The sequence below is a fragment of the Pseudorasbora parva genome, chromosome 24, assembly GCF_024679245.1.
Source record: "Pseudorasbora parva isolate DD20220531a chromosome 24, ASM2467924v1, whole genome shotgun sequence".
NCBI lineage: Eukaryota > Metazoa > Chordata > Actinopteri > Cypriniformes > Gobionidae > Pseudorasbora > Pseudorasbora parva.
In genome coordinates, this window is record NC_090195.1 from 15,903,815 (window position 1) to 15,918,138 (window position 14,324).

A 14,324-nucleotide genomic window follows, 5' to 3' on the forward strand; every position below is an offset into this window, starting at 1 on the left:
AACCAATTTACCTAATAGATCTACCAATCTCTGTGTGAAAATGAAATAATGATGCTGCCATCTTTCTAAAGCCATTTTTACACAAATGTGAAAATTGGCATTCTGACCCCACTACAAAATATCAAATTACTCAAATGTATCTGTCACATTCAATAATTTATATATATTTTTTCTCTTTAATTTATGATTGTCTTTCTTCAGAAAAAAAATTAAAAATGTGCGATTTAATTAGTTCTTTTTTTAATCTATTGACAGCACTAGTTGTTTTCTTAAGTTGTTCAGAATCGTGGAAAAACAGTGATCTCTAATAGAAACAAAACTGATCGTGATCTCTGTTTAAAAGTAAAAAACATGTGATACTTAAATGATCCAGAATCTTGCTGCTCTACTCCTCATTCATTATTTAAATTATCACTGAAAATTGCATGTTTGCCTTCATAATTTTCTAATAATATATATTTTTTTACCAAAGTCTGCCAATTACTGGACATTCATCAGACTGTATGAGCAGAAAATGTTTAGCCAGATTTTAGTTATCTTAATTTTCTAAAACCCAATTTTGATGTGTGTGTGTGTGTGTGTGTGTGTGTGTGTGTTTACCTTCCACTTTTAGACTGTCAACATCTGCTGAATGTATACAGTATGTTTCACCTCCCATTGCAATTCTGAGAAATTGTGAGCAGCTTTGAATTGAAGCTGAAGGCACATGTTCTTTCGATTAAAAGCGTGACTTTTTGAATGGAGTTGAAATTAGTCAACATTTCCTTTTGTCTTTCAGCCAAGGATGGGTTTGTCGGATTTTCTTCGAGCCTGTTACTATTGATCACAGACAAAGAGTTGTTTTAGCTGGATCTGATTGTAATAAACCATATAGACCAGAAGGATTTCTCGAGTACTGCTCTTATTCCACTCTCCGATGGAAAGTTCACTGTGTGTGAGTGTGAGTTTGGAGCACACTCAGCCGAAACATTGTGTTGGTATCTTCCCAGGGGAATTGGGTTCTTGTTATTTCACTGATCCTAGCTGTATTTTCCACCTCAGAGAGCACAGAGTCTCCTCGGATGGAGTCAGACCACGCTCTGTTCCTCTCAGGTTCCACAGTCCTTCACTGTTCTAGACTGGAAATGTTTGATTACTGCAGTTGCACATTCTGAGACTGTAATGTAAAACAGAAGCTGTGCTTATCAATGTTGACCTGAGTGGGAAATTCAGTGTATGACGTCATGCTCTCGTCTCGTTTTACTTTAATGTCATACACCGATCTATCTGTGCAGTGCCACTTCAAGTCAAACACACCTATTTTCTTCATGAATCTGAACTGCACCGGTTGTTCTTTATGCTTTTAGAGTCTGAACCAGTTCACATGAGTCACTTTCTTCATCAATCAGACTACATGGTTGTGCTGTTTTTGATTCACTAAAAAGAACCAGTTCACGGGAGTCATATTCTTTATCAATTAGACTACACTGGTTGTGCTGTATGTTTTTGATTCACTAAAAGAACCAGTTGATATGAGTCACTTTCTTTATCAATCAGACTACACTGGTTGTGCTGTATGTTTTTGATTCACTAAAAGAACCAGTTGATATGAGTCACTTTCTTTATCAATCAGACTACACTGGTTGTACTGTATGTTTTTGATTCACTAAAAATAACTAGTTCACATGAGTCACGTTCTTTATCAGACTACACTGGTTGTGCTGTATGTTTTTGATTCACTAAAAAGAACCAGTTCTTAGGTGTCACTTTCTTTATCAATCAGACTACACTGGTTCTGCTGTTTTTGATTCACTGAAAAGCACCAGTTCATTTGAGCCACTTTCTTTATCAATCAGACTACACTGGTTCTGCTGTTTTTGATTCACTGAAAAGCACCAGTTCATTTGAGCCACTTTCTTTATCAATCAGACTACACTGGTTCTGCTGTTTTTGATTCACTGAAAAGCACCAGTTCATTTGAGCCACTTTCTTTATCAATCGGACTAAACTGTTGTACTGTTTGCTTTTGGTTCACTTTATCTTTATCATTTGGACTGCACAGGTTGTGTTGTAAGCTCTGAATTTATATGAGTCCTTTGTTTCTGAATCAGGCTACACCGGTTGTGCTATATGTTTTTGAATAATTAAATAGAACTGGTTCATGTGAGTCATTTTTTCAGGAATCAGACTACACCGGTCATGCTGAATGATAAAGCATGTTTTGCTATCATTGCTGTTATTTTGAAATTGAAAGGTTTCTTCTCCATCTTTTTCTGCTTTATACTTCAGTTGTCCAGTTGTACTTTACTAAATCCAATTCGCCCTCAAAATGAATTGTACGCATTCCTATGCATCAAGTGCTCCGTCAGAGCTTTTCTCTATTAAGAAGCAACATAAGTGTGACATGTCTCAGTGCGGCCCAGAATAGTGTGTGGAATGCAAGCCTAGGAAATGTAATAAAGGGCTCCTGAGAGGACAGGCTGGCTCAAGGTAGCACAAACCGAGAACTATGCATGAAGGAACACATTCACACCGCTCCGAGGGACCTCAGACGCTGGTCTATTGGGTCATGCACTGTAAAGAAGTACTTTGTCCTTTTAAGAGCGTTGGATTTTTTTTTGGACGCATATAAAGGTTCAATACTTGTTTCTTCCAAAATGTACCTTCCTAAATCAAGTGTCGTACTCCCCTTTTACCTCCCATTTATTTATTCGTGTGTGTGTGTGTATGTCCAAATTAACCTGTTTCTTGACATGTGGCTTTAAATTCAAAGTATCAAGTTAATGCATGACACTGGAAAGTAATAAAAGGCTATTAACCTTTATCTCCTCCTAAACTCCCTCATGAAGTTAACGTCCTCTCTAATGAGTGACATCAAGTAGGAAGGAGGAAGAAATGAATCATTTAGATTTTAATAAACCTTGGATCGGATACATTTGGATTTTTTCGGTCTGCTGGCACGTGTTGTCTGCTCCTTGATCTTGGTAAACATTTGGCTAATGAAATGAATCAAAATCCTTGATTAAAACCATGCGTATACCCTCTTTTTTGCGGATAATTATGAAAGCAACCACACAACATCATCTGGTTCTTCATATCATTTTTCTAAGCCTGTAACCTGGTAACGTAAAATTTAATCATTCAATGCAGAAAGCATCAACAGGCCTCCATAAAATCCTGTTGCTGTGGTGCGTATGTACACACAAACTCTTCTTCTGCTGTATTTTCATTTATATCAATAGACGAGTCTTTGATCCTCAACTAGGGTGAGAACTTGAGCACACTAACAAAGCACCACTTTTATTGCACTCAACACACCTCCAATATTAACATCTGACCATATAAAAGTAAATCTTTGATATTCACTGGTTGTTTTCAATACTTTATTATGTTTATAATGAAGTATCATGACTTTATTGTATTTGTTGTTGGGTTGCTAGGCTGCTTTTACTGTTTTATTACTTCCTTCTGTGTGAAATATTTGACGCGTTTATTGGAGACAGAAGGAAGTTAAGAAGCATCAACAGTTAGAAAGCGGTAAAAAAAGTGTATAGGACTATATTAAACGTTGTATATACTAGGACTGGGACGGTTATCGTTTTACCGCAATACCGCGGTCACGTGATGCCTACCGCGGGTCTGAGATCGTCACCGCCATCACTGTAAAAAAAAGAAAAAAAGAAAAAAAGGTTTACATTACAGCTTTCATATTGTTGTGATTTGTTTTATTTGTACAAAAAAAGATATAATTTACTATAGGCTACTTTGTATTTTATCTCTTTACATAAATACAATTTTCTACTTAACTAAATTTTGTTATTTTACTAACCCAAATAAGGACTCCAACTGCACTAGGTTGCACGTGAGGGTGAAAAAGTATAGCTTGCTTCTACTTAGGAGGAGTTGTGCACTATTTATTTTAGTATTTCCTTTCATACTATTTTCTACTTAACTTTAATTTCAAACTATAATATTGACCCAGTGTTTTGCATGTGAACGCTGTTTTACGTGATTTTTACCACAGGGGTGAAGCACAAAGCTTTGTTTACAAAGGAAATAAATTTGCAGATATTACATCACAGCCATGAAAACGGGGGCTGAGCCCAATTTAAGATTTGCCAGCTTTTTAATTCTATTTTTGCGATCTGGTCATCCAAAATTCCGATTTCCGTGAATTTTAACAATAGGCCTAACGTTAGTCCATTTTATCCCATGGGACCTCTTGTTTCTTTTCCCAAATCTTCACTCACATCGCATTTATTTTCGCAGGGAATTATAAACGTTTCTTCCTTTCGGTTTTGTTTGCTTGAACTGTAGGTTCATTAGCATATTATTCTTAATGAAAAATACATCAACACGCAATGACAAATTCACTTAAATAGGCACTTTTACATTTCTCTTTGAAACCAAATCTTCTGCGATTATCTTGCCTGTCAGCTCGAGATCTGACTCCTGCTGCTCTTGTGCTGCGACACTCATTCGGATCATGCTTTATTAAGCAGACACTTTCAGTTTTTATTTGTACTGTCTGTTCTCTAACTGAACTAAATTACTTTATGAATATACAAAAATCAAAACTACGGTGGGGGCGGTGCCACAGGGTGCACGTGATGTGACAGGTGTTGAGTCTGAACACCAGCAACACCGACTATCGTAGTAGCCCTAGTCTGCATAAATGGCTGGACCCAGGGTTTTCCAGCAGAACATTGGAGCATCACACTCCCTCCCCTGGCTTGTTGTCATCCCACAGTGCATCCTGGTGCCATCACGTCCCCAGGTAAATGGCACACACCTGATGTAAAGAAAATGGGACCATCGGTCCATCTGTTTTTTTACTGCTCCAAGGTCCAGTTCTGACGCTCACGTGCCCATTGTAGGGGCTTTCGGCAGTGGACAGGGGGCAGACTGGATCATTTTTGTTGCCCTTGAGTATCGATGAGCCTTGGGTTTGTGGTTGATTCTTCCTCGAGTCCTCACCCCTCCATCCTCCAGCCTGTGACCCATAAATTGATCAAAGAAAGCCATCTTAAAGGACACCTCAATTCTCTAAATTCCACCATGAGGAATGAGGAGTGGGGAAGCTTCCTGAGGATGAGTGAAGGCAGATCAAGGAACTGTTGCTGATGACACTCGAGTGATCAAGAAGATTCAAATACTCATAAGCTTTCCTTCAATTCCTTTGTCTCTATTTCGTCCTCGCATCCTTCCCTTGCATCTTAAAGGGTTAGTTCACCCAAAAATGAAAATTCTGTCAATAATTACTTACCCTAATGTCCTTCGACACCTGTAAGACCTCCGTTCATCTTCGGAACACAGTTTAAGATATTTTATATCTAATCAGAGAGCTTTCTGTTCCTCCATGTATGTATGGTATATTGTCCATTTCCAGAAAGGTAATAAAAACATCATCAGTTGGTTAATTAGAATCTCTTGAAACATCGAAAATACATTTTGGTCCAAGAATAACCAAAACTATGACTTTATTCAGCATTGTATTCTCTTCCGTGTTTTTTTTCAATCTGCAAACAAAGATTTGAATGGTTATGAATCAGTGTATGATTTGGATCGTGTGTCAAACTGCTGAAATCACGTGACACTGGCGATCTGAATCATGAATCAATACGCTGATTCATGACCATTCAAATCTTTGTTTGCGGATTGAAAACAAAAACGGAAGAGAAGACAATGCTGAATAAAGTCAGTTTTTGTTATTTTTGGACCAAAATGTATTTTCGATGCTTCAATAGATTCTAACTAACTAACTAACTAACTGATGTCACATATGGACTACTTTGATGATGGGTTTATTCCCTTTCTGGACATGGACAGTATAGTGTGCATACACTTGGATACGCTCTCGGACTAAATATAAAATATCTTCAACTGTGTTCTGAAGATGAACGAAGGTCTTACGGGTGTGGAACGACATTAGGGTGAGTCAATAATGATAGAATTTTCATTTTGGGGTGAACTAAATCTTTAAGGTTGGAGCTGAGACGCAAAGAAGGGAAATGAGGATGCACAAATGAGAAATTAGAAGTGATGTTGTTTTACTAATTAAATGAAATCATTGTTGTTCTTTTATGTGTATGTAAAGTTAGTTTGTGTTTTTGTTAATTATCTGAATAAATTAATGCCTAGGGAAAATGGGTGTGCGCAGTTAAATGCTGATATTTATCGACATGAAATTAAAATGGACAATTCTTGTTTTTAATGGACTATTGCAGCAGTTAGCATTTATATTTTTTAATTCACTCTTCTCTGATGATATGTTTACTGACGCATGAGATCACAGCAATAGCATAACAATCCAATCAATTCCCAAAGGTATTTATTTCTCCTAAAAAAAAAAAAAGTTCGTTTTGAGAAGCCATTTTACTTGGATATACGTCACACTAGGGAAGTAAAGACTATTGCAACTTCTGTTTCATGCCAGCTAAAACAAAAATTACCCTAATGAAATATTTTTTCTTAACACGTGCATGCTCAACTTTAGTACAGTCTTTCCTGAATCATCCCTAACAACCGATTGTTTGTTTCTCTGTAGGAATTTACACTTAGACTCATGCTGTTGGCACAAGCAACTGAATCTTTTTTCCATCTGGTGCTCTTTGCTCCTTTAATGTATAGCATAGGGTCTCAGATATTGCTCAAGATTGATGAATATTGAATATCACGGGTGACCTGTGGTATTCACAGCTGCACTGTGAGGGCCATGCTGGGGACCAACATCCGTCTGGGGGCCATGATAAGGCCAGGATGTGATTAATGGGATCACTGTCAGCACATTTTAGTAACATTTTAGCTGTGCTACTTCAGTTCGGTCTCATCATTGTGGTTTAAATTCTCCAATGAATGTATCTGGCTGTACACAAACTAGTCAAACCAGTTCAGAAAATGAGAATTGTTGTCAGATTTGTCCCTCTAATCCATGGTGCCTTGCTGGTGCAATCAAAATGCTAAACAATGAGGACTTTGTTATTAATAGGCCATATGGAGTTCGAGAAGTTGATTAAAGATGATTAAAAAATTCTCTTTGGCTCATACCAGCACAAATAATATGTCATTTATATTCAGCTCGCCGTGGAAACATAGGTGCTTGCTGATTTACGAGGGTCTCGGCGCCCATGGAGCATTGTCTTCTATTATTCAGGATGCGTGGACCAGGACAACCTTGCGTTCTCAAGGATAACTGTCTGCAGAAGTGTCTTGTCTGCTTTCTCTCCTGTGCCATGAGCAGAACCTCATTAAAGCACTCTGGAGATTAACCTCTGCAGTAAAGTTGAAAGCCAAGTATAGCTCTCAAATCCTTTGACTTATAGTCTGTTAGGATTTAAGTCTTCTCGAATAAATGTTCAATGCTGCAGTGGCAGAGGAATGTTTTGATTTAGCATTTAGCTGTCAGGCTTTCTCTAACACTTTCCCAGGGAGTTAGTGTAATGGCTAGAGATAGATGCTATTGTTTTTAATGAGCAATTCTCTTTGATAAAACCAGTATGTGGAACCATTCATTATTGCAGTTCTGCTTTTTGACACTGTTATATTCCATTGTCATTCATACAACAACAAAGTATAACATTTGTAATATAACATATTAAACTGTAATATTTTTAATATCAATATTTTTGATTAATACTATTAATAGTTTTAAATAAATATATCTTTTTTCTTTTCTTTCAGATGATTAAAAAAAATAAATATAAAAATAAAAATAGGACTGTGCAATATATCGAAATATCGCAAATGTACATATCGCAATACGCATATCGCAACGGAACGCAGAGAATAGACTGGGCTCAAGACTGCTACTTATGTGACTTGCTTGATGTTAAAAAGAGTTATTAAATGCAATAACTTGTGAAAAACAACTCCTTGCAAATGTTGCGCTGTCTGACACACACACCAATCATTTATGTTAAAATTATATTATCTGATTTGTGACAAATTTATGCTTCAACACTGCCAGTCACTTTCAGAAGTTGTAGCGATGCTTTCTTTTCCCAGAGAGAATGTGAAACATATAAATGGTGTCATTCTCAGTTTTAAAATATATTTTTTTAAATATAATTTAAATAGATTTTACACACTAATAGCAATATCGTATCGCATATTGAATATCGCATTATTTAACAATATATTGCATATTGCATTTTTATTCAATATCGCACAGCCCTAATCATAAACAAATTTTTCTGTAATCAGGAATTAATGCATGTAATATATTTTTAATACATATTTTCACATTGAATCTCCATGTGGAAACAAAATAAAGTTGTTGTTTATTTATAATATTTATTTAATGCAATTTTTTTCTCATCTAAGTATTATGACCTGTATCACCGATACTAACACTGCTGATGTCCTATTAAGTGATTTTTTGTTTTCAATTTTTGAAGATTAAATGAGTAATTATAACATGTATTATAACAAATATCAACATTTATTAAAAGGCATTATTTGAACATTTTATATAGACTTAACTTAACTGAAAAAACTCATAAAGCCGTTATGCTTTTAGCTGTGCCTTTAAAGGGTTAGTTCACCCAAAAAATAAATTGATATCATTAATGACTCACCCTAATGTCAAACGTCATGAATCAGCGGATTGATTCATGATTTGGATCGTGTGTCAAACTGCCAAACTGCTGAAATCACGTGACACTGGCGATCCGAATCATGAAGCGATCCGCTGATTCATGGTAAATGGACTGGACTGCATTTATATAGTGCTTTTATCCAAAGCGCTTTACATTTTTGCCTCACATTCACCCATTCATACACCGACGGCGATGTCAGCCATGTAAGGCGCCATCCAGCTCATCGGGAGCAGCTGGGGTTAGGCGTCTTGCTCATGGACACTTCGACACTTGGTCAAGTGGAACCGGGGATTGAACCACCAACCTTCTGGTTTGTAGACAACCTACATGAACCACTGAGCCACTGCCGCCCCTGATTCATGACCGTTTGAATCTTTATTTGAGGATTGAAAACAAACAGGGAAGAGAAGACCATGCTGAATAAAGTCGTAGTTTTTGTTATTCTTGGACCAAAATGTATTTTCGATGCTTCAAGTGATTCTAACTAACCAACTGATGTCACATATGGACTACTTTGATTATGTTTTTATTCCCTTTCTGGACATGGACAGTATAGTGTGCATACACTTGCATATGCTCTCGGACTAAATATAAAATATCTTCAACTGTGTTCTGAAGATGAACGAAGGTCTTACGGGTGTGGAACGACATTAGGGTGAGTCATTAATTGACTCATCATTTTTGGGTGAACTAACACTGTGTTATATTGTGTATATAATATATTGTGATGTTTCTGCAATATCAGCTTTCTCTATTTGAGGTAGAGCTGTCAGTTGATTTTTCCCCTCTAAGTTTTTTATTTGCACATTATGAAAGCCCTACTGCCTCCCAGAAATGAATGTTTGTTTTTTTGACAGCCCTAATTATTTTATCATTCTACTAAGTTCATTCAGATATTTTTATTATGCCATTATATTGTTGTTTGTCTGCAGAAATTGTTGGGACAGTTAGAGTTCTTATTATTGGCTTTGTTTTTATTTCCAATGTAGTAACTTATTATAATTTCTTTGTCCTGTAAGTGTAAGAGAATCTTTTTTTATAATACTATTAAAGTTACTGTACTTCTGGACTTCTGACAAAAAATACAGCTGCTCATGTCCAGTGCAGACACGGTGTAAGAAAAAAAAGGTTCACTGAAAGGTTCGCGGAACCAAAATGGTTCTTCTAACATTGCTGTGAAAACCCCCTTTTGGACCTTTATTTTAAGAGTGTGCATAGTGTCAAGCCATATGTGTAAGACGATTTCAGGAGTTTAAGAGGGTTTTGTTAGTGAAATGTATTAGTTGTCAGTCTAGAACAGTGAGTTTCGTCTTCTCTTCATTCTCCTGTCTGTCGTGACTTAAAGCATTCTTGTGTGTTTCAGGGAGCGGAGCTACAGCTGTGGTCCAGGCTGCCTACTGTGTGCCCAGGAAGGAGAAGGTCGCCATCAAACGCATCAATCTGGAAAAATGTCAGACAAGCATGGATGAGCTCCTGGTATGGAACTTGTTAGCTCATATTTAAATGACACTTGTTGTTTTTGGTCTGTTGCATTTGAAGATATTAGCATGTAGCAAATGGATATTAGCATGAAAGTAACATGAGTTGTGAATTCTATTCATGTCAAATTGGGGTAAGAGACATTTATAAGAATTTAACATGTCCTGCTTAAAGGGATACTCCACTGCGTTTTCAAATTAAACTGTGTTATTTTTCAGGTGTGACTTTTTACTGCACCGAGTCAAAGTACTTTTAGAAGTGCTATTCCTCCATACATTATAGTTCCATTTTAACCCGCTAAGAAAAGCGGCATGTTTTATTTTATGTCATCATACTTGATCGTTCAACTATTTGTGTAACAGTATTTAAACAGGGGAAACGTGGAGTTGATTGGTCGCTTCTAACTTGATCTCTGTTTGGTACCATAGTGAATGAACTGGGCTTAGTGGGCTAAGCTAAATGCTATCAGATCGTCACCGCGCGTCAGAGAGATTAAGCATCAACTCGTGCATCAACTCGTTTTAGTTAAGGGAATAACAGTTTAATATGAAAACCCGTTGGAGTATCCCTTTAACATGTTCTGCTTAACTCTGTTTTTTTCCCGCCAATGTTTTTTTTCCCTTTTTCTAAACGTTTTTGATCATTTTCACAAAGGTTTCAAATATGCATATGATGATTACATATTATATCACTTGTTCATCTTTGCATGTGTTATGATCAGGAGATTCGGTATTCTTTCAGAAGATGTGTAATAGCGCTCCTACTGTGTAACAGTGAAAACACGGGAATCAGTGGCGGGGAAGCGGTTTCTCACAAATGACGGAAATTTCTGTCAGTGGCGGGGAAAGAGTTAAAAGTATGAAACCTGTTGGACAGGATCCCATCTGTGCAGCATTTAAAGGCTGCATATGAGAAATACAACTCAATAAGTCATGGCTCATAAATGCCAACACCTTTTATGAGCTGTCAGTGAATAATGACTACGCTTTGTAATGTTATGGATGGACAGAGCTTATTAACATTTGGTATGTGTCTTTAGACAATGGGAACAGAATTTTACATATCGATACTGTCGGGCGGAAACCTTGTGTATCATTTTTTTTATAATCTGTATTTTTTTTCATTAATCAAAGTGATTTATGAAATTATTATTTTCATATACGCATATATCTTACATTTGTTGGTCAAAAACGTAGCAACTAAATTTAAGATTGATGTTGTTCAAATGTTGTCAAGTGGCAAGTGCCTGACCAGTCACATATAAAGCCACAAATACAACACTGTGTTTATTTATAAAATAAATAATAATTTCCTGAAAAGTAGTTTTTTTGGAGATATGAGGTTTCCGCCCGACAGCAACGCCTTCCGTTCAATAAATCGCAATAAGCTTTGTTGCTTCTGATATAAATCAGAGTCGCATCTTTCAAATTCTGTAAAAATATCTATCTATCTATCTATCTATCTATCTATCTATCTATCTATCTATCTATCTATCTATCTATCTATCTATCTATCTATCTATCTATCTATCTATCTATCTATCTATCTATCTATCTATCTATCTATCTATCTATCTATCTATCTATCTATCTATCTATCTATCTATCTATCTATCTATCTATCTATCTATCTATCTATCTATCTATCTATCTATCTATCTATCTATCTATCTATCTATCTATCTATCTATCTATCTATCTATCTATCTATCTATCTATCTATCTATCTATACATAACTATGTTTTTAGTGGGATATAAAGACCTTACATAATAAACCGTTATGTTTTTATTACCTTAAAATAAGCCATTTCTATCTCCATCACCGCTGGTCCCCTTATAGTGAAGTGGCCATTTTTGCACCGTCATGTTTCTACTGTATCCCTAAATGGACAAACTTCTCTACAGAGCGCTAGCTACTCTCTGCTGTCTCAGACGACGACATGTTTGTCCTGTGTCGGGCTCCGTAGCTTCTCGATGTGCTTCAAAAGAGAGGGGTGGGCGGTGGGTGGTTGCAATTCACAGCCTCAACTCCAAAAACGCTAGCCAGCAACCTTATCACCCTGGAGCCCAAGATTGGTTTCCTGCTTAAGCTAAGCAGGGCTGAGCCTGGTCAGTACCTGGATGGGAGACCTCCTGGGAAAGCCAGGTTGCTGCTGATAGAGGTGTTAGTGATGCCAACAGGGGGCGCTAACCCCTCCTAACATCCCAGTATAGGGGACACTATAATGTACCAAACACCGTCCTTCATATGAGATGTTAAACTGAGGTCCTGACTGTCATTAAAAATCCCAGGATGTCCATAGATAAAGAAGAAGGTGTAACCCTGGTATCCTGGCCAAATTTGCCCATTGGACCCAGTTCATCATGGCCTTCTAATCATCCCAATATATATACGATTGCCTTCATCACTGTCTCCTCTCCACCAATCATTTGGTGTGTGGTGGGCGTTCTGGCACAATATGGCTGCCGTCACATCATCCAGATGGATGCTGCACATTGGTGGTGGTTGAGGAGATTCCCGCTTCCATGTAAAGCGATTTGAATGCCCAGAAAATCGCTATATAAATGTAACGAATTATTATCATTACTAGATGCCGCTAAAATCTACACAGTGTACATTTAACTGTAGACACTGAATTGATCATCCTATCCACTTTTCTACTAGTTACAGCAATAAATATAAACATGAATGAACATCGGAAGGTATGTTGAAAGGTACAGTACAATTTAAGTAAAAAAAAAATTTTTTTGCTAAATATATGCACTATATTACATATTTATTGAATTCTTAAATATATAAAATGTGTTAAATAAATCTGTTGTTTTATGACATATATAAACGAGTAAAAACATAATTGTCATTAAATATGTAACAATATTATTATAAAAACTTCCATATTTGCAATTTAAATAGTAGCCTACAAATTACTTCATTTGAACATTTAATATTATAGTGATGTACCAACTTGGATTCCCTGTATAGCATATAACATTAGTTCAGAGAGATTTTTTCCTTTAGAAAATTAGCCATTTACTGTACCTGATAGGCCCCAATTAATCGAATTGAATGTTTTTGTGAAAACTGTGATCATTTTTTTCTGGATTCTTTGATTAATAGAAAGTTCAAAAGAACAGCATTTATTTGAAATGGAAATCTTTTGTAAAAATGTAAAAGCCACATTTGATTAATTTAATGCATCATGAAAAAATACTTGCTAAATAAAAGTATAAATTTTTTCTGAACAGTAGTATAAGGGTGCAGAGTGTGTCAGAGAATCAGAACGTGAGGAAAAGAGCTAACACATGGATTCCACCATTTCCAGATTGCCTAAACCATTATTAACTGGACCAAAGGGAGTCCCTGTGTTGTTTCCCAGTTTTATGCCAGAGTTTTTATTTCCTATTCAGAATTTCCCTCTTCACTTCTGTGTGAATCACAACATTGACTAATATAAAACTTCATCCTAATTAAAAAACTAACTCTGAAGCGGTTTGGTTGAGGTGGGAAAGCCATCCGACTCAATAGAACAATGAACCAATCGGTATCATAAATTCTAACTGTAAATGTGTTATAGAAGCAGTAGTAAACACCAAAGAGCTACACTTCATCTTAAAATGTGTAATGGTTCTTCTCCGTGCTTTGCAAGAATACTGTCCAGACGAAAGCCTGGATTCTCACTCTAACTTCATCATTATAAATGATCTTGTATATATATATATACCCGGTGGGGTCTTCTGCTGTTGTAGCCCATCCGCCTCAAGGTTGTGCGTGTTGTTGCTTCACAAATGCTTTGCTGCATACCTCAGTTGTAACGAGTGGTTATTTCAGTCAAAGTTGCTCTTCTATCAGCTTGAATCAGTCGGCTAATTCTCCCCACAGGACTGCCACATACTGGATGTTTCCCTTTTCACACCATTCTTTGTAAACCCTAGAAATGGTTGTGCGTGAAAATCCCAGTAACTGAGCAGATTGTGAAATACTCAGACCGGCCTGTCTGGCACCAACAACCATACCACGAAAATTGCTTAAATCACCTTTCTTTCCCATTCTGACATTGAGTTTGGAGTTCAGGAGATTGTGTTGACCAGGACCACACCCCTAAATGCATTGAATCAACTGCTATGTGATTTGTTGATCAGATAATTGCATTAATGAGAATTAAACAGGTGTTCCTAATAATCCTTTAGGTTAGTGTGTATGTATGTATGTATATATATATATATATATATATATATATATATATATATATATATATATTTATATATATA

General features: G+C 36.5%; 1 protein-coding gene across 2 annotated transcripts in view; it reads left to right on the forward strand.

Annotated features, from left to right (window-relative positions):
- oxsr1b (oxidative stress responsive kinase 1b) overlaps positions 1-14,324 on the forward strand; it is an 82,339-nt gene that overhangs the window by 20,273 nt on the left and 47,742 nt on the right. For both annotated transcript variants that reach the window (XM_067435604.1, XM_067435605.1), the window contains exon 2: positions 9,940-10,052. In XM_067435604.1, the coding sequence (XP_067291705.1) occupies positions 9,940-10,052 (113 nt within the window). The remainder of the gene's footprint in view (positions 1-9,939; positions 10,053-14,324) is intronic.